Raw genomic sequence first — 20,517 nt, 5'->3', positions numbered from 1 at the left:
ATAAAGCTCACCTCTGTTTTTACGTCTAGTTCTGGTCAGAAGCTGCTTATCTGCAGACCTGAGGGCTCCACTTGGATTATTTTGTTAAAGAGAGATAAGATAAGATAAGATAACTCTTTATTGTCATTGCACAGTCATACATAGTACAGTAGTACAATGAAATTGGAAAAACTGTCCTACATCGGCACTACATATAACACAACACGACACGATATGACACATCACAACGCAACAAACAACACAACACAGTATATTAACTTAGTATAAAAAAGAATAAGTGTATGTGTATTGCACACTGTTATTATTGCACATGAATTATTATTGCACCTTGTTATAAATATAAATATTATTGTTATTGTTTTAAATATTGTTACCTCCCCCCTAAAAAAGTCCAGGGAGGTAGCCAGTCAGGTCAGCTATTTACATTGATCAGGGCTATAGTGTCCTTGAGTCTATTTGTTCAGGACCTCAGCAGCATGAACCTCCTGCCAGAGGGCAGCAGCTTAAACACCCGGTGTCCTGGGTGTGTGCAGTCCCGTAGGATGCTGCGTGCCCTCTTGAGACAGCGAGTGCTGTACAGGTCCTTCAGGGAGGGAAGAGGATGTCCAATGATTTTTTGGAGATAAGATGGAGCCAATCCATTCAAAGATTTAAAGACAAACAACCAGACCTGGAAGTGGATTCTACCACGTACTGGTAACCAGTGGAAAAAGCTGGTGATGGGTCGTCTAGCACAGAGCCATCGCTGGAACCAGACAATTGATGAGGGAGAGAACTGTGACAGCGCCGTTCCTTCACTTGACCTCAGTCGCTCTCGTCTGCTCCCTCGTAACACTGCTCTTTATTGAGCTTACATGAATATGCACAAGTTCATTAACATATGACGTCTTACACAGGTATGAACAAAGAGTACCAGTCTGTGCATAGTGTGTGTGTGTGTGTGTGTGTGTGTGTGTGTGTGTGTGTGTGTGTGTGTGTGTGTGTGTTCCAGATGTGACCCTGTGACCCCAAAGCTGGTGCTAAGAGTCCAGCGGTCCCCCTAACAAAGGGCTCTTATACTTAACCAGACACAGAGTAGGTGTCCTCCTACACCAGGGGTCTCAAACTCGCGGCCCGGGCCAATTGCGGCCCGCAGGACGATAGTTTTTGGCCCCACCTTAATATGAAAATGTAATGTTAGTTTGATAATGTATGACACTTTACAGTGTTGTGGGCGGAGCTGAATTAACCCACCAATCAGGGTGGGATATGGATCTCAGGGGACACCAGCCGGGCTTGATGCAAGCAGGGAAACATTTCTCAATGAGTCAAAGTTCCAGCAGCGTTGCCCTGGAGTGTTTCTTTCTTTCTGTGCCTGGCTGGCTTCCTCCTTTCTATTGGGCAAACGCCGACATTCGCCCCAGCGCGCTGCGTTCACAACACTTCAAAAAAAGTTGTTTTTTTAAGTTGCTGCCCAGCGGGACATTATACGTATATAGATTTATACACACGTCAGTGGGATTTAAAGTTATGTTTCCACAGAGAGAGATCTCATATTAACTCTCACAGTGATGCGTAGGCGGCGGGATAAAAGAAAAGTCATGAACTCAATGCAGCCCAATTTAGTCTGCAGTCACATAGCGACACCTGTTCATCGGCAACAACAGTCCCCGGTAACCCGGACTAATTATAGGGTCGCACCGTAATTTGTGGCTCGATGTTTTTATTTGCATCACTGCGTTTGCATTGCAGCAAACATGAACATTACATATATTTCAATATAATGTAAAAGCAGTCAAAACAACTAACATCAGAAACAGCTGATGTTATTTGTTATATGTCACGGTGTCATTTCCGCTTCTTTCTCCTGTAACAACAGCCCGGCGCCGTGAGCAGTCGCCTGTTTTGCGCTCGCTATCCCTGCACTTTCTACCATCTGCAAACGCCACGGTGTTCGTGTCGTCATGAAAGACATGAACATCGAGCGTAAAAACAAAGGAGACTGCTACCGGCTTTTTATCTGCCGATCGCCGTGCTACGGTTGCAAGAAAAAGAAGCAGAAATGACGTTCTCTACGCGTTGAGACGTTCCCCGTCCGTCGGCTAAACGCTTGATTGAAACTTCAATGCGACAGTGACACCAAGTAGAATTATAAATGTCACATAGCCCCAAACATGTCTTTTTCAAAGCCTGCGGTGAAGAGAAAGGTTGGTGATGAGCACCGACAATTTCAGGAAAAGTGGGAAATGCAATATTTCTTTGTTGAGCACAGGGGCACCCCGACCTGTCTTATTTGCACAGAGAAAGTTGCGCTGCACAAGGAATACAATTTGAAACGTCATTACACAACTAGACATGCTGAGGTGGATGCAAAATACCAGGGAGACGAGAGAGCGAACCGGGTTGCCAGTCTTAAAACAGATCTACTGAGGCAGCAAGATTTCTCCAAGAAAGCAACCAAAGAGAATAATGCAGCAGTCGGAGCCACGTGGTTAGTGAGATGATTGCTAAAGCAGGGAAGCCATTCACAGAAGGTGCATTTGTCTAAAAGTGCATATTGCAGGCTGCAAATATAGTCTGTCCGGGAAAGAAAGGTCAGTTTAGCAACATCAGCCTTTCTGCCAACACCGCAGCAGATCGCATTTCTGACCTGTCAAGTGACATTTATGACCAACTGTGTGAGAAAGCCAAATGTTTCAGTGTATACTCAGTCGCTCTTGATGAGACCACAGACATCACCGACACTGCCCAGCTCCCAATGTATGTCCGTGGTGTTGATGACAGTTTTGAAGTGATGGAGGAGCTGCTCACAGTAATTCCAATGCATGGCCAGACCACCGCTCAGCAGATATTTACAAGCTGTGTGATGCCATTGAGAATGTTGGTTTGCCATGGAAGAGGTTTGTTGGAATAACAACAGATGGAGCGCCATCAATGACAGGGAGGAAACATGGACTGGTGGCACAAAACAAACTGGAAGAGGAAGGCGTGGAGGAGGCCATTGCTCTGCACTGCATCATCCATCAGCAGGTCCTTTGCAGCAAATGCCTGAAGTTTGACAATGTGATGTCTATTGTTGTGAAATGCATCAACCAAATCAGATCCAGGGGCTTAAAGCACCGAAGGTTCTGTGCTTTTTTAGAGGAAATGGAGTCAGAATATGGGGATGTGCTCGACTTCACTGAGGTACGTTGGCTCAGCAGGGGAAATGTATTAAAGAGACTTTTTGAGTTGAGAGCAGAAGTGAAGCCTTCATGGAGAAGGATGGAGTTAGTGTTCCTGTGCTAACTGATCCCAAATGGCTCATGGACTTAGCTTTTCTTGTTGATATGACACATGAGCTTAATGTACTGAACATGACGTTACAAGGCCAGGGGCAACTTGTCAGTGCTGCCTATGACAATGAGAGAGCATTCTCCACAAAACTGGCGCTCTGGAAAGCTCAGCTCTCTCAGACAAACCTTTACCATTTCCCAGCATGCAAGGCACTCGTGGATGCAGGCACACCATTCAGTGCTGACGAGTATGTTGATGTCATTTTGAGGCTACAGGAGGAATTTGATCACATATTTGCTGACTTCAAGACACACAGAGCCACCTTTCACATTTTTGCGGACCCCTTCTCCTTTGATGTGCAAGATGCCCCCTTCTGTGCTTCAGTGTGTACAGTGTTCCATTCATGTTCAGAAGAAGGTTATAGAACTGTTAATACAGACATTTCAATCTAAATACAGCAGATATAGAAGACTGAAAGAAAAACACAAGTTCACTGACTAAAAATATCTTATTATTGTTTTATTTATGTATTACAGATTGATTTATTTTCTTATTAATTCTTAATTTGTTTATTTATTTTTCATATTTTGTGTTAAAAAATAAAAATAAAGAGATTTGAGAAGATTGGAATTTTTTAACCATGCCTTTCTTGTGGAAAACCTAATGCGGCCCAGCCTCACCCAGACTCTGCCTGCAGCGGCCCCCAGCTAAATTGAGTTTGAGACCCCTGTCCTACACCATAAATCAGTAAGAGAGGGTACGACCTCTCTCATGGCCCCAAGTGGTGTGTGCAAGCCAGAGCACTCTGGAAGGCACACAGAGTCTTTACACACCACTAAGGATCAAACCTCTATCATCATGCAATCGATTACACAACTCTAAGCATATATGAGTAAATATTTCTAAGCATAAATGACAATCAACAATATAAACCTTACAGCTGGTAGCAAATAACAGAATTCATTTGTTTCTCAAATGAGAAAGAGCTATCGAGAAACACTCCTAAATCTTTAGTTCTTAACTTTTCCAGTGGGCCAAGGTCAACATTATCTGCTAATGCTAAATAGGCTGCCGTTATTAACTAATGCTAATTTGACGTGAATTAGCATTATGCACTAATGCTAAAACTTACTTTTTAACTATGTGAGTAGCTAATACTAACACTATTTCCCTTAACTTTATAACAATGTGGACGGCTAATGCTAACACTCTTTTTCCTAGCATTACAACATCTGAGGATTAAAAGCTAATGCTCATACTGTTTGCTTTGTAAGAATGACAGAAGCTAATGATACAAAGTCTACCATTATTAACTATTGCTAATTTGATGTGAATTAGCATTATGTGCTAATGCTAAGTAGGCTGCCATTATTAACTATTGCTACTTTGACGTGAATTAGCATTATGTGCTAATGCTAATACTGTTTTCCCTTACTTTTTAACAATGTAAGCGGCTAATTCTAAGTACGCTGTTGTAAATAGCTAATGCTAATTTAGTGTGAATTAGCATTATTCAATAATGCTAACACTGTTTTCTCTTACTTATTAAAAATGATAGTAGCTAATACTAATACTCTTTTCCGTTGGGTAACAACGATGTGAGGAGTTAATGCTAAGTAGGCTGCTTTTAGCTGCTTATTCTAATTAGGGGTGAATAATTACTAGCAGCTAATGCTAATACCATTTTCTCTTTCTTTATAACAATATGAACAGCTAATGTTAATTTGATGTGAATTAGCATTATATTACTGAGAAGTTAATGCAAAGTAGGCTACCATTAGCAGCTAAAGCTAATTTGAGGTGAATAAGCATTAGTAGCTAACGCTAATACCCTTTCCTCTTGTGTTATAATGATGTGAGACGTTAATGCTAAATAGGCTTCCATGAGTGACTCCTTTCCCTTGCATTATAAAGATGTGAACTGTTTATGCTAAGTAAGCTGCCATTAGCAGCTAATGATAATACTGTTTTCCCTTGCTTCACACAACTTGAGCAGCTATTGCTAAGTAGGCCACTTTGGTCTGCTAAGGATTTGTGTGACAATGATGGAAACTGATAAGCTAATGCTGCTAAGCTAATGCATTATTTAAGCTTCCATTTCTGAATGTTAGCTGACACTTTATTAGGTACACTGGCATCTATCTCAGGTACACCTGTGACCTAGATGTTCCTGCAAACAGACTCCTTGGAGACCCCTATATAAATATCCACGTACTATCCAGCTAGACTAGTGTGTCTGTCCCTGAAAATATTCCTGCATGTGTGATTGTTCATGTGTCATCTGCAGGAAACAAACAGGAACTGAGTGAAAAACACAGGAAATGTTTCCAGCTCTTCCTCCTCTATCAGACATTCTTCATACCTGAGAGTGTCCAGTCTCCACCCTGGATCCTTCAGTCCAGCCGACAGCAGCTTCATTCCTGAGGCACCTGGATGATTGGAGCTCAGGTCCAGCTCTCTCAGATGGGAGGGGTTGGAGCTCAGAGCTGAGGCCAGAGAAGTACAGCCTTCCTCTGTGATCAGACATCCTGACAGACTGCAGACACACAAAACAACAATCTGTCAACAACCGTTTTCTCTTTGTCACAATAACATCTATCCATTTACATCCATTCAATGTAACTTTATTTATAAGTGACAATACCCAACAGACAACAACAGTCATCTGAAGCTGTTTAACAGTGTAAGGTAACAGCCTCCAATATTAGAGAGAAAGCCCCAAACATCAGACAATCCACTGTGAGCAGCACTTGGTGATGGTGGGAAGAAGAGCTCCCTTTGACACAAAGATCCTCCCAGTGAAAACAGGCTCCAGGAGGAGCATCTACCATGACTGGTTGCAGGGTGAGGGGAAAGAGAAGAGATGAGCTCAGAGAGACAAGAACAAAACACAAACTAAGGAGAGAGAAGACAAAAGTTAAGGACATGCAGTAGTGACATATAAAAGTATCAGGAGTGAAAAGAGGGGAGAAGAAAGCAGAGCATCATGGGAAGTCCACCAACAGCCTGAGCCTATAGCAGCATAACTAAGGGATGGTTCAGGGTCACCTGATCCAGCTCGAACTATAAGCTTTATCAAAAAGGAAAGTTTGAAGCTGATCTTCAAAGTAGAGAGGGTGTCTGTCTCCTGAACTCAAACTGGGAGCTGCTGTCACACCCAGTCCAACATAGCCAGGCTTTCTTTGCTGCTTTGACAAAACCTCAAATCCCAGTCAGAGATGATGAGCATCATCACAGTGATGATCATTTCTCTGTTAACCCAGGCTTTCTGCTTCAGGATCTGTGCACGCTCACAGAACAAGGAGACCTTTAAACATCATTTCACTAAATGGATGGACTGAGCTCAGCCTACAGATGAACTGGTGCCAGAGATCATAAAGAACATCAAACAGTCAAATTCAACACTTTTAATGGAAATATGAGATTAATGCTGCAGACAATCATGAACCTGCTGAATTCATGAACATCAAGAATGCAGCGAGTGGTAAAATAAAGATTTGACCTCAGTGTGCTCAGTGTTCCTGTCTATTCCTAACATATTCCTAACATGATAGCTGCACTTTAGAGCTCTAAAACTGGAACTGACACATATTTAAACTCTACATGTTACTCAGTACATTCAGTTCTGACACTCGCCCACAGTCCAACAAAGGAAACATGGAGATCACATCAGTTTGTCACCAAAGTCTAATTATTAGGGCAACTTAACCTGTTATTATCTCGTTAACTCATTAATTGATTAACATCAGCAATAATTTTAATCACAGTTTTTAAAATCATGATTATTGTGAAAGTGCTCACTGGCTCTGAATATAAAAGCCATGGGTCAAAGGAGGGATGTTGACCAGTGCTGGCTTGAAATGGGCGTCATTATGCGTCTCGGCCAATGGGAGCATTGAGGGTGGGCCTAATACTACTGCAGCGCTCACATGACCCAGGACAGAAAGAAAGGGGCGGGGACAGAAACATGGAGACAGGTACAGATCTTTGACATGTTCATTTTAAACTGTTCCAGGAGGCAGTGTTGATGCAACTAAAGTTATCTGGAAGAAAAGTTGAGGTTTTTTATCGTCGGAGTACTTCAGGTCTGAAGTATCACTTAAATGCATTACATGCTGTTGATGGCAGCAAACAAACCACCCAAACAAACAGAGGTGGGAGGCTTGGGCAGACTACGTAGATTCAGCTAGTGGGAGGAGTCTAGATAAACCAAAGAAAGACAAGCTAACAAACGCCACAGTGAAGTGAGTAGCTACAAACTGCAGGCTGATTAGTGTTGTTGAAGAAGTCGGTCTGAGGAACGTTCTTAGGATCAACAAATGACGGCATGTATGAGCCTCAAGACGCAGCATCACAAGAAGAACACATGAGCTGTAGAAGAAGGAGAGACTACGAAAGCCACGGCGTTACAACATGAACCAGCTGTTGGTCTCTCTGGAGACTACTGGGCGTGGCTGGGTAACCATGGTTACCTGGGAGTTACAGAAACGTGCAGAACATGTGATTCATGTTGCACAGCAGTGGGACATTTGAAATAAAGTCAGCACACTCAGTACAGATAGTGCATCAAATATGATGCTGCTGCCAGACGTCTGCCTTTGAACACGTCCCTGCATCGCGCACAACACCAAGGTTGCCATGACAATCACAGCTAACAGGGACAAAGCGCACAGCTGGAAGCCTGCAGGTATATTTAACACGATGTATTTCTCAGTGTCCTGTCTGTGTGTGAGAGACAAACAGCCTCTGTATGTGTGTGTAAATACAGCATGAATATGTAGAGGACATGTTTGTGGATATAAGTAAATGAAAGCTCTGCGTCATTTGAATCTTTGATTCTTGTTTCTGTTGCAGGTCTGTGACTGAACTTCTGGGAGGAGAAACGTTGGTTTCATGCTCTGTGATTCTGTGTTTTGTCATCTCTCTCAGGTGATGGAGAGCTCAGATGATGACCCCGCCTACGTGGTCAAATTCAAGTCTACATTCAGAACAGACCTGGAGACACGCAAGCAAAATGCCAACATTGTATATGTGAAAACTGCTGCTGGAGCCAGATTCAAGGAGCTCAAGTGTTTACCCAGATCTTACTGAACTCACTGCAGGAACAGAGGGTTGTTGGAGGGAAACCTGTGGAAGCAACAACATCTGAGCCACCAGAGAAGAAGTTGGCCCTGTTGGTGCTTCATCAGAGTGTGAACAGGAGGAAGACTCTGCTGAGAACAGTGTGGTGGATACAGAGCAGAGCCCACCATCAGTACAGACGCCTGTCCATTAGAGGCTGCTCCAACATGCAGCACATGTACTTGGCCACAGCTGCAACATCTGTACCTGTGAAAGCTTCTTCTCTGTTGCTGCTCATATTGTACAGAAGAAGAGAGTTTCTTTATCATCAGAAAATGTCAATGAGCTTGTGAGTCTTAGCAGCTGGCTCGGTGCAGAGGAGGAAGAACATGTCAAGTCAGAGGAAGATAAATGCAGTTCATGTTGTCAACTCAACCTGGACTGTTGAAAGAGTTTTTCTTTGTCTGGTTTCTGACTGAGATTCTCCAAAGGAAATCCAGCACAAACACACACTTCACACACTCAAAGTCCTGCACAGTAAATGAGCTGATGAGCGTTTGTGCTGCTCCCTGATAACAGAACAATAGTTCTGCTGCTTCCTGTTCTGCAAACACACATTTATAAATGTTCACTTGCTGTTGATCAAAGGTATGTTGGTGGCTCTGGACTCTGAGGGAACTTTGTAAAAAACTAGATCAAATGTTAACGTCCTGGCAGAGGCAAAGAACTTTGATTTGATATTTGATTAGATTCATGTTTCAGCTCAGACTGACAGAAATATTTGAACTGCTGCTGTGTTAAAGGGAACACTGCTGTTAGAAAGCACCTGATCTGTTCTGCACACTGAATGTTGCACTTCTCATACTGCAGTACTATTAAAATAAGTACACAATACACTACTTTTGAACTCATGATTGAATGTTGCTGTAACAAAGCCATTAATGTGATTCAAAGTGTTCATGGTTTCCCAGCACAACAAATGATTGCACAAGTGTGACTGATCCACTTTCTAATGTGTGTGTAGCCCACACTGTGTGTCACTGTGTCACAGGTGAGTCTGTGTATCCAGGTTCTATGAGGACAACAGGATATAGTGACTGAGTCCAGCAGCTTAAAGTCTGACTCCATCCTCCATTTAAATAACTCACAGCAACAACTGAATAGCTTTGCCTTTGTGTAGCTGACACTTCATTTTAATGTCCTTCTATTCTGGTTCATCTGGTCTCAGTTTCTATAAGCACACAGGTTTCATCAGGGACTCTATGACCTCAGTAATCTTTGCTGGGCCTTAATGCTCTGAACAAAGCTGCACATCACAAGACTAAATAGAAATGAATCAGTCTTTCATTTCTCACTGCTGTTTGACTTCAGCTCTCAATGTCCCACCATAACCCATGGAAAGAATTACTGTCCATCCAGGCTGCTGAACATGAAGCTGATAAAGGTGGAGTATTGTGAGGGCTGATGGAGATGATGATGAGGAATCCAGGAGCAGTGGGTGGATGGCAGCATCAGCATGAAGGATCAGTGTGAGAACACATCATCATCCACAAAGAAAACCAGTCTGAGTGACTGACGCTCTTGTTAGAAAGACGCAGTCCCAGCAGTTAGCTTGTCTGCTAGTTAGCTGAGAGCTAACTCACTTGTACATTGAATACCAAACTGTGTAAACCAGGGGTGTCAAACATATGGCCCGTGGGCCAAATCCAGCCCTTGAGATAATTTCATATGTCAAATATTAATCAATGTGAGCACGGCTGAGATGTTATTCTGACGAGTAAACCATGTGGCCAAACACTTTAAGAGACAGACCGGGATCATACCATTATGTGAAAGAAGACATGTCCCATAGACAGCAAGGGTAGTGGTAGAGACCAGGTACACAGAGAAATGGGAGCTGTATTGAAATGCAAGCGTGTCAGGAAAGAGTGAAAAGGCAAAATGAGCAGCATCTGGCTGCATTTCAGTGATATTGGAGACCACAAAGCTGAGTGCAGCATTCATACAGCAGATATACAGGAGAAGCTGAGAGTAGAACTGATAAAATTAGGAGCTGGCTAAAGTGATACCCATTTTTATTTCCACCCATTTTCCATTGTGGAGGACAAAAGGTTTCAAACTGGTCCAGGTCTTAAACCTCACGTGTTCGTCCTAATAGCAGTAAATGGATAAAAATAAGGCTTTTATGAAAACACTGAATAAAACTTGCTGCCTTTAAAAAGACTAAATGTACAGTTCAGTATTGAATACTACATAAAATAAACTATATATAAAGTGTGTCTGAATGGCAGAGATGCAGAAATATGTGCATGTAGCACAGAGCCACGGCTCAGTGTCTGAATGAGTCTCACAGACCTGAATGTGCTGTTGAAGCCATTTATAATTATAACGTAATTCTTTACTCGTTTGATCTGCTCCTTACCACAAGCGACCAGACGTAGAAGGTTTTGGACTTTTAACTATATTTTCTTACGTTTTACAACTTTTCTTACTGTTAAAAACCTCGTTATGGCCATTCATGCTATACAAAGTAATTAGACATGTGTGGTATCTACAGAAATGTCAGGATCTCAGCTAAAAGTTCACAAAACCATCTCAACAACCACCAAACAGCTGAAACAGCAGGTGAACAGATTACACAAAAAAGATGTAAACACAAATCCCCCTGATCATCTGTTTTTTAAACATGAAGCGTAGTTTTGGACGTTCATTTACTGCTGGTTCAGTGAATTTTGGTTGGACAGTGATGAAACCTGCAGCCTCAGAATCTGTGAGAAGTCTGCTTTCAGCACGCAACAGCATTGTTGTGTTGTGTGCTGTGGATTCACCTCTGCAAACTCATCACTGTTTCACCATCATGTTTCTACTTAGACAATAACAAAGGAAGCAGTTCCCAGGAACTACTTCCTGTCTTGTTAACATAAGAGTATGTTGCCCTTCAAAACACGTCCACTTCTCCTCTTATTAGAGGACTGCCTTATTATTAATCTGCTAATTCTGTCAGTTGATGAAAGAAAAATGCTTGATCTCACCTGAGAGTTTCCAGTGTACAGTGTGGACTCTTCAGTCCTTCAGACAGAAGCTTCACGCCTGAATAATCCAGGTTATTGTTACTCAGGTCCAGCTGTCTCAGATTAGAGGTCTGAGAGCTGAGAGCTGATGACAGAGCTTCACAGCTTCTCTCTGAGAGGTTACAGCCACTCAGTCTGGAAGAAAACAAACAAACAAATTAATTAAATCAGTCAAATGAAACATTTTTTAATGCCAGCATGCAATACAATTATTGGTGAACTAAATAGCTTCATTAAAACACAACTCTTCTTCTATATCAGCACTTACTCCTTGTAAGCTCCACCTGCTCCACCTTCTGAGTCAGAAGACATGAAAACAAACTGTAAATCTAGTAAAAACATGATTGGAAATCTTCTCAGATCCATTTGTACATTTAGAGCCTGATACTGAAATATAGCAGCACAGACATTCCCAGCAGCAAAGGGTTCTTGCTGATCTGAGCTGGCTTGGCCCTGGCTTATTGAAGATTAAAGAAAGCGGAATCAGCTGTTCAAAACCCCACAAGGTAAATGGTAAATGGCCTGTATTTATATAGCGCTTTACTAGTCCCTAAGGACCCCAAAGCGCTTTACATATCCAGTCATCCACCCATTCACACACACATTCACACACTGGTGACGGCAAGCTACATTGTAGCCACAGCCACCCTGGGGCGTACCGACAGAGGCGAGGCTGCCGAACACTGGCGCCACCGGGCCCTCTGACCACCACCAGTAGGCAACGGGTGAAGTGTCTTGCCCAAGGACACAACGACCGAGACTGTCCAAGCCGGGGCTCGAACCGGCAACCTTCAAATTACAAGGCGAACTCCCAACTCTTGAGCCACAATCGCCCGCTGTGACTGAAACAATGGGACGGGTCGTGACTTCTCAAAATGGGCTCATTGAACGCAGCACGGATAAGATCTTGAAGAAGCTCATGGCGGTCGTGAGTTCTCAGACTTTGCTCTTTGAGAGCAAAACTGATAACCTCTCAGAGAAGCTCGTGGCTCTCCAACGGGAGATTGAGAGACGAGTGACGGACTGTTGGATCAGCTGTGACATTGACATGCAGTTGTTCGCACCAAAGAAAACCACCATCATTTCATGCGGCTAACATACCGGCGCCAGCTGTGGTCTCAAGGCTGGAGCCGAACATAACAAATCTCACCCTGATAACAGACGGTGTTTAGACTGTTCCTTCCCATCCTAAGCATGCTTATCCCCTCCCGGTGCAGATGGTGGGTCGAGGGGACCAGCACTAATGCTGCAGGCCCGGATGCGCTGTCTACACCGGCTGTCTCTCACCTTTTACCCATCCCTGCTGCTTGTCATGTGTTTCTATGGCGCATCAAGAGTTTTCATGTGCTCTGCGCTAAGGTCATTTTTTTTCTGTTCTCAAACTGATCTCCCTGTTGGAGCTCAGTCTGGGGGGAGTTCTTTTTTCTCCTCATCTTTCCTGATGTTGTGCATTTTCTGCTGTTCGGTTCCGGGTCGCTGCTCTAGCGGCTGACCGGCCAGCTACCTAGCCTGACCTGTCTCCCCAATGTGATGTTTGTGTATTGTATGTACGGTTGGCAAGGTCAGTATCCTAATTGCCCCTTGAAAATAAATACAGTGTTCAGAATTTGAATCTGAACAGATTGCAGAAGACGACTCTGTTCAGTAAATATTACGCTCATGCTGTCAAGAAATACCAAAGGTAGGTAAAACTCTGGTTGTTGCAGCCATCCAGTATGACATGCTTTGTACTGTCCTGCTGCAGTTTGTGACACCTGGTTGATGAGTTGTGAAGGATGATGAAACAAACACTTCACTCAATGTTTGTCTTCTAAACTGGATGTAATTTTGGCAGCCGAGAGTTTTTCACAGTCTATTCCAGCTGCAAATAGGAACACAACAAATAACTAACTTTACCCACTTGAATCCTTATCATTCAAGATTGTGAAAAGATTCTCTACTCAGAGAATACTGGTGACGTTAGATGAGAGAGATGATTTGGAAGATGATGAAGGGGAAGAGTTTTCAGAACTTCAGGCCTTTTGTCTTCACTGTATAGGACAGAGAAGACAGGAAGGGAGGGAGAAGTGAGGAGAATAACACACAGGAAATGGTCTTGGGCAGACTCAAACCAGGCCCTGGAGTCACGACTCTAACTTTCAGTACATGGGTCACCTGCTCAGCCAGGTAAGCTACAGCAGTCAGCAGTGTGTGAGTTAATTTGAAGACAATGATGACCATAAGTCAGGTAAAAAAAAATACTTATCATCAACCAACAAGGGGAAAACAGTGAGCTTGAATGACCAAGCTTTGACCAAGGGTGGCTCACTCCTCGGTCTTCTTGCCCAAGGAGTGAACCACCCTGCATGGCTATCAATGTGGTGCAACCAAGGCCATCATACAGTACAGTACATTTTATGACTATTGTTCCTTTTATTAATTGTGTTTTTTTGTAAGGTGACCTTGGGTTTCTGAAAGGCGCCCTCAAATAAAATGTATTATTATTATTATTATTATTACAGGCCATCCAAGCTGATTTTAACTTTTCGTCCCAGATACCACCTTAAAAATCATCTAGATTAGGATGTGTTGGCTGTTCTAGATCCAATCACAACAAACAGAGAGCTGTTGTGTGTCCAAGGTGAACAGGAAGAATATATACATGCATAAAGTCAATAAAGTCAGAAGGTTTGCTTTAGACTGTGCTGCAGTTTATCATCAAAGACTGACAAACAGGCATTACGCTGCCAATAAATGGCATCAAGTCTGACATTAGTTTACTTTTTTTGTTCTTTTTTTTAAAATCAAGATTACATTTTATAGCAACCACAGCAGAGATAACCAGGGAAGGTGTGCTTGAGGGGATATAGCTACAACAGCTGGTTTCAAACTGAAGATGAACTGAGGTGCTGCACCCAAGTCTGCAGGTTCACGGAGGGACAAACATCTGCTGCAGCCAGATTGGAGTGAGAGGAGAGAGCAGGCCAACAACAACAAAGAAACAACAAACACACTGTGGAAGACCGAAGCAGAGTTTAGTTTAAAGTGGAACTAAGGATGTTTCTCTGGCTGCCATGATTCACTGAGTAATTCAAATGCTTTCTTTAATGCAGGACCCACCATGCATGTAAAAGCAAGTGTTTCACCAACATTTGTGACTAAAAATAGACCTGCAGTAGAAATGTATCTAGGAGCATGCATGTGAATATAAAGTATCACAACATTAGGCACATGCAGCCTAAGTGTTTAAACAAACACTGATAACATAACAGCAGCAGTGATGATCAGAGTTTATGGTGAATCCAGCGTCTCGAGTACACCGAGTTCTGGAGGCATCAAAGAGGTTACAGCTGTATTGGAGAAATCCCAAAACTTTAGGATACAAATTCATACAGAGACAGAAAGCCTGGTGAAATAAATTACTGACACAGTCGGATGTTAAAAGTAAAGACATGAGTACAAATGTACTCACAGAGCTTTGTTGGAGGCTTTGACCACTGGCAGCATCCTCAGAAGAGCCTCCTCGGAAGCAGAGTATTTCTTCAGGTCAAACACATCCAGATCTTTTTCTGATGACAGTAAGATGAAGACCAGAGCTGACCACTGAGCAGGAGACAGTTCATCTGTGGAGAGACTTCCTGATCTCAGGGACTGTTGGATCTCCTCCACTAGAGAACGATCATTCAGTTCATTCAGACAGTGGAACAGATTGATGCTTTTCTCTGCAGATAGATTCTCACTGAGCTTCTTCTTGATGTGCTGGACTGTTTCCTGATTGGTCAGTGAGCTACTTCCTGTCTGTGTCAGCAGACCTCGTAGGAGACTCTGATTGGTCTGCAGTGAAAGACCCAGGAGGAAGCGGAGGAACAAGTCCAGGTGTCCATTTGGACTCTGTAAGGCCTTGTCCACAGCACTCTGGTGGAGAGATTGAAGTTTTGGTGTGTTAAATAGTTTAGACCATGTAGAGGTTGTTTGTTGTTGTTCCAGCAGATTGAGTCCAGAGTTGATGAAGGTCAGATGGACATGAAGAGCAGCCAGAAACTCCTGAACACTCAGATGGATGAAGCAGAACACCTTGTCCTGGTACAGTCCTCTCTCCTCTTTAAAGATCTGTGTGAACACTCCTGAGTACACTGAGGCTGCTCTGATATCGATGCCACACTCTGTCAGGTCTGATTCATAGAAGATCAGGTTTCCTTTCTGCAGCTGATCAAAAGCCAGTTTTCCCAGAGACTCCATCATCTTCCTGCTCTCTGGACTCCAGTGTGGATCTGTCTCAGCTCCTCCATCATACTTGACCTTCTTCAGTTTGGCCTGAACCACCAGGAAGTGGATGTACATCTCAGTCAGGGTCTTGGGCAGCTGTCCTCCCTCTCTGGTTTCCAGCACATCCTCCAGAACTGTAGCAGTGATCCAGCAGAAGACTGGGATGTGGCACATGATGTGGAGGCTTCGTGATGTCTTGATGTGGGAGATGATCCTGCTGGCCTGCTCCTCATCTCTGAATCTCTTCCTGAAGTACTCCTCCTTCTGTGGGTCAGTGAACCCTCTGACCTCTGTCACCATGCCAACACAGTCAGGAGGGATCTGATTGGCTGCTGCAGGTCGTGTGGTTATCCAGAGGTGAGCAGAGGGAAGCAGTTTCCCCCTGATGAGGTTTATCAGCAGCACATCCACTGAGGTGGACTTTCTAGGGTCAGTTAGGATTGTAGTTTTGTGGAAGTCCAGAGGAAGTCGACACTCATCCAGACCATCAAAGATGAACACAACCTGGAAGTCTTCAAAGCTGCAGATTCCTGCTTCTTTGGTTTCAGTAAAGAAGTGATGAACAAGTCCCACCAAGCTGAACTTTTCCTCTTTCAGCACATTCAGCTCTCTGAAAGTGAATGGAAATATGAACTGGATGTCCTGGTTGGCTTTGTCTTCAGCCCAGTCCAGGCTGTATTTCTGTGTTAAGACTGTTTTCCCAATGCCAGCCACTCCCTTTGTCAGCACTGTTCTGATTGGTTCATCTCTTCCAGGCGAGGCTTTAAAGATGTCTTCTTGTCTGATGGTTGTTTCTGGTCTGTCTGGTTTCCTGGATGCTGTTTCAATCTGTCTGACCTCATGTTCATCATTGACCTCTGCAGTCCCTCCCTCTGTGATGTAGAGCTCTGTGTAGATCTGATTCAGGAGGGTTGGGTTTCCTGCTTTAGCGATGCCCTCAAACACACACTGGAACTTCTTCTTCAGGGTGGATTTAAGGTTACGATGACAAACTGCAGCTTGAAGTTCTGAATGAGAAGAAAAATAAACACTCAATTCCAAAAAGAACTAATCTTTAAAACATGTTGCTCCATCTTCCATCTCTGGAAAATGTTCATTTATCCAGCAGCTTAAATCTTTAGATAAATCCTCTTACGTCTCTGCAGACGGTCAGCCAGCTCCTCCTGCTTCATTCTCCTCAGGAAGTCCACTGTGATCTTCACAAATGCCTCTCTGCTGCTGCTCCTCTGACTCTCTAAGCATTCTGGGTAACCTGGACTCAGAACCTTCTGGAGCTTCTTCAGCTCGTTCTTCACATAAGTGATGATGTTGTCCTCCAGCAGCTGGAACAGAATATTTATGAATGAGCCAATCAGACTGAAATCATGGAGCCAAACATCAGATCCATGTTGGACACACTGATGATCCACTGGTCTACAAAGAGCAGTATGGAGATGACTGTGAACAGAACAGATGTAACAGTAGTTGTTGTACATGTACAGACCATAAATATGGAGTCCAGCTGTGTTTGATGCTGCTGGGCAGACTGACCACTGGGAACCTCTGAGCTCTGCTGGTCCACTCTGTGGAGGAACCATGAAGGATTAGATCAACACAGGATAAAGATCCAGGAGTTTCTGGTCAAATAACTTCATCTGAATCAGGTTTGTCAAGTTTTAAACTCTCAGATTGTGAACATATCAGTAATTTTCAGTCTGTTTTCATGGACTTCCTTTCAGTGGTGATGTCAGGGATGATTTTGAAGAAGCTCATTAAACTGAACCATCAGCAGATCACTGCTCCAAAACCAGAACATGATCCGAGGTCTCCCTCCACCACCAGAACACCAGCTTTACTAACGTGGTAGATCAGTGTTCCAAGATGGCGGCGCGTGAACAACGCGAGGCTCAGTGTCTCTCCAGAATCTGCTATTTAGCGGTTTTTTATCTACTTTTAACCGGATTATTCGTCCAGAATTGCTGTGCGTTGCTGACCTACAGCGGACAAGAGCTTCTGGACATCTGGACTCACAACTCCAACAGTTTTATCGCCGATCTCCGACTCATCCCAGAGATCTCCAGAACACCGGAGGCTGCCCATTCTCCCCGGCCGGGCGGAAGTGCACGCAGACGGCGCCGAGATCGTAAACAAAGGCGAGGTAGGCGCGGAGGGCTACGGGCTAAGCTAAAGCTAACACCACACCGGCTGCCTTTACCCAGTATTTTTCTCGCCAATGTCCGTTCTCTGGCAAACAAAATGGATGAGATACGGCTCTCCATCACTAACAACAGACGGATTATGGACTCAAATGTCATGTTTTTCACCGAAACATGGCTGAACAACAGCTGCCCGGACAATGCTATCGAGTTAGCAGGACGCCACACACACCGAGCCGACAGGCTAGCAGATGACTCCGGCAAGACCAGAGGTGGAGGTTTGTGCATTTATATTAACAATGCTTGGTGCATGAACTCCACTACTACTGAGAGTCACTGCTCACCTAATGCGGAGTTTTTAATGGTCAAATGCAGACCTTATTATCTCCCCAGAGAACTCACTTCGATCATACTCACTGCCGTGTATATACCCCCCGACGCTAATGCTAGGTTGGCCATGAAAGAACTTTCTGCAGCCATTAACAAACACCAGAATCAACACCCCGAGGCTGCTTTTATTGTTGCTGGCGACTTCAACCACACCAACTTAAAGACAGTCCTCCCCAGATTCCACCAACATGTCTCCTGCCACACCAGAGGAGACAAGACTTTAGACCATGTGTATTCCAACCTGGCTGGAGCCTACAAAGCCACACCCCTCCCCCACATTGGACAATCGGACCATCTCTCCCTGTTCCTCACACCTAGGTATTCACCACTCATCCAACGTGTGAAACCTGCTGTGAGGACAATTAAAGTGTGGCCAGAGGGGACAGACGCAGTGCTCCAGGACAGATTTAAAAACACAGACTGGAATATGTTCACCCACACAGACCTGGACCAGTACGCCTCATCTGTACTGGATTACATCTCCGAAACCACAGACAGTGTCACCACCCAGAAACGGATCACCATGTACCCCAACCAGAAGCCTTGGATGAACCGGGATGTTCGTCTCCTCCTGAAGGCCCGCAACACTGCCTTTAGGTCAGGAGATGCACACGCCTACAGCACAGCCAGGGCTAATCTAAAGAAGGGCATCAAAAAAGCCAAACACCATTACAAAAAGAAGGTAGAAGAACACTTCTCCAACTCCAACCCCCGACGCATGTGGCAAGGACTCCAGACCATTACAGACTACAGGACCACCAAACCCTCCCCCGCATCCTCTGATGTCTCCTTCCTCAACGAGCTCAACAACTTTTATGCTCGTTTTGAGCGAGGGAACCCCACAACCACAACCAAAGCAGACATGACGCCAGACCACCAACCTCTGACTCTCTCCCCCACCGATGTAGGAGCGGTGCTGAGCAGGATCAATGTCCACAAGGCTGCAGGCCCTGATGGCATCCCCGGGCGTGTTCTCAGAGCGTGTTCTGGGGAGCTTGCAGGAGTGCTCACAGACATATTCAATCTGTCCTTGGCCCACGCTGTGGTACCGGCCTGCTTCAAATCCACCTCCATCGTCCCGATACCCAAAAACTCCAACCCATCTTGCCTCAATGATTACCGCCCAGTAGCACTCACCCCCATCATCACTAAGTGCTTAGAGCAGCTGGTCCTAGCACACTTCAAATCCTGTCTCCCCCCCACCCTGGACCCCCACCAATTCGCATACCGCCAGAACAGGAGCACAGAGGATGCAGTCTCCATCGCACTGCACTCTGTCCTCTCACACCTGGACAACAACAACACCTACGCCAGAATGCTGTTTATAGACTTCAGTTCAGCGTTCAATACAATCCACCCCTCACAACTCATCAGGAAACTGACAGACCTGGGCATCAATTCCCTCATCTGCAAATGGTTACTGGACTTCCTGACCAACCGCCCCCAACATGTCCGGCTGGATAACCGCTGCTCATCTACAATCACGATGAACACCGGTGTACCACAAGGCTGTGTGATGAGCCCTTTCCTCTACTCCCTCTTCACCCACGACTGCAGACCTGCTGATGGTTCCAACACCATCATTAAGTTTGCAGATGACACCACGGTGATTGGCCTCATCAGTGACAACGATGAGGCCGCCTGCAGGGAGGAGGTGGATCGTCTGGCTGAGTGGTGCGACACAAACAACCTGCTGCTTAACACCGAGAAGACCAAGGAGCTCATCGTGGACTACAGGAGGAATGCTGACCCACATCCACCCATCCACATTAAGGGGACGGCTGTGGAGCATGTGAGCAGCTTCAAGTTCCTGGGAGTCCACATCTCCGAGGATCTCACCTGGACGACCAACTGCTCCAAGCTGGTCAAGAAGGCTCACCAGCGCCTCTTCTTCTTGAGGACTCTGAGGAAGAACCACCTGTCCTCAGACATCCTGGTGAACTTCTATCGCTGCACCATCGAGAGCATCCTGACCAACTGTATAACAGTCTGGTACGGGAACTGCTCTGCCTCGGACCGGAAGGCGTTGCAGAGGGTCGTGAAAACTGCCCAGCGCATCGCCGGAGCACCACTTCCTGCCATAAAAGACATCTACAGGAAGCGGTGTCTGAAAAGGGCTGGGAAAATCATCAAAGACCCCAGTCACCCATCACATGGACTCTTCACCCTCCTGCCCTCTGGGAGGCGCCACAGGAGCCTCCGGACTAAGACCACCAGGTACCGGAACAGCTTCTTCCCCACAGCTGTCAGACTCCTGAACTCTGCCTCCTGACATCTGACCCACGTTAAACTCATGGACTGAACATACACACACCCACAATGGACAACTGTACCCTCAAACACACAATAATAACATGGAC

General features: G+C 44.8%; 1 protein-coding gene and 1 long non-coding RNA gene across 2 annotated transcripts; both read right to left on the bottom strand.

The window, feature by feature from the left end:
• Positions 1 to 1,516: 1,516 nt before the first annotated feature.
• On the bottom strand, positions 1,517 to 14,882 carry LOC120716456 (ribonuclease inhibitor-like). The gene is made up of 4 exons (XM_040003996.1): positions 14,839 to 14,882; positions 11,349 to 11,522; positions 5,618 to 5,791; positions 1,517 to 5,536 (listed from the first exon to the last, which is right to left on the bottom strand). The coding sequence occupies exons 1-4, from the start codon at positions 14,871 to 14,873 to the stop codon at positions 5,533 to 5,535; spliced, it is 387 nt and encodes a 128-aa protein (XP_039859930.1). The 5' UTR covers positions 14,874 to 14,882; the 3' UTR covers positions 1,517 to 5,532.
• On the bottom strand, positions 6,437 to 9,154 carry LOC120716457. Its single transcript, XR_005691901.1, has 2 exons — positions 7,745 to 9,154; positions 6,437 to 6,974 (listed from the first exon to the last, which is right to left on the bottom strand). It is a non-coding gene; the product is annotated as an uncharacterized LOC120716457 (long non-coding RNA).
• Positions 14,883 to 20,517: the final 5,635 nt, after the last annotated feature.

The sequence above is a fragment of the Simochromis diagramma genome, unplaced genomic scaffold (assembly GCF_900408965.1).
Source record: "Simochromis diagramma unplaced genomic scaffold, fSimDia1.1 OVJJ01000468.1, whole genome shotgun sequence".
Taxonomy (NCBI): domain Eukaryota; kingdom Metazoa; phylum Chordata; class Actinopteri; order Cichliformes; family Cichlidae; genus Simochromis; species Simochromis diagramma.
Note: the sequence above shows the minus strand (reverse complement) of the source record. Positions and strands in the feature narration are given on the sequence as shown.

Coding starts and splice junctions, on each gene's coding strand:
- LOC120716456 (XM_040003996.1), bottom strand. CDS start 14,873: ATGCTGCCAGTGGTCAAAGCCTCCAACAAAGCTCT. Junction 11,523..14,838: donor AAAGCCTCCAACAAAGCTCT/GTGAGTACATTT, acceptor GTTTTCTTCCAG/ACTGAGTGGCTGTAACCTCT. Junction 5,792..11,348: donor TGTACACTGGAAACTCTCAG/GTGAGATCAAGC, acceptor GTGTGTCTGCAG/TCTGTCAGGATGTCTGATCA.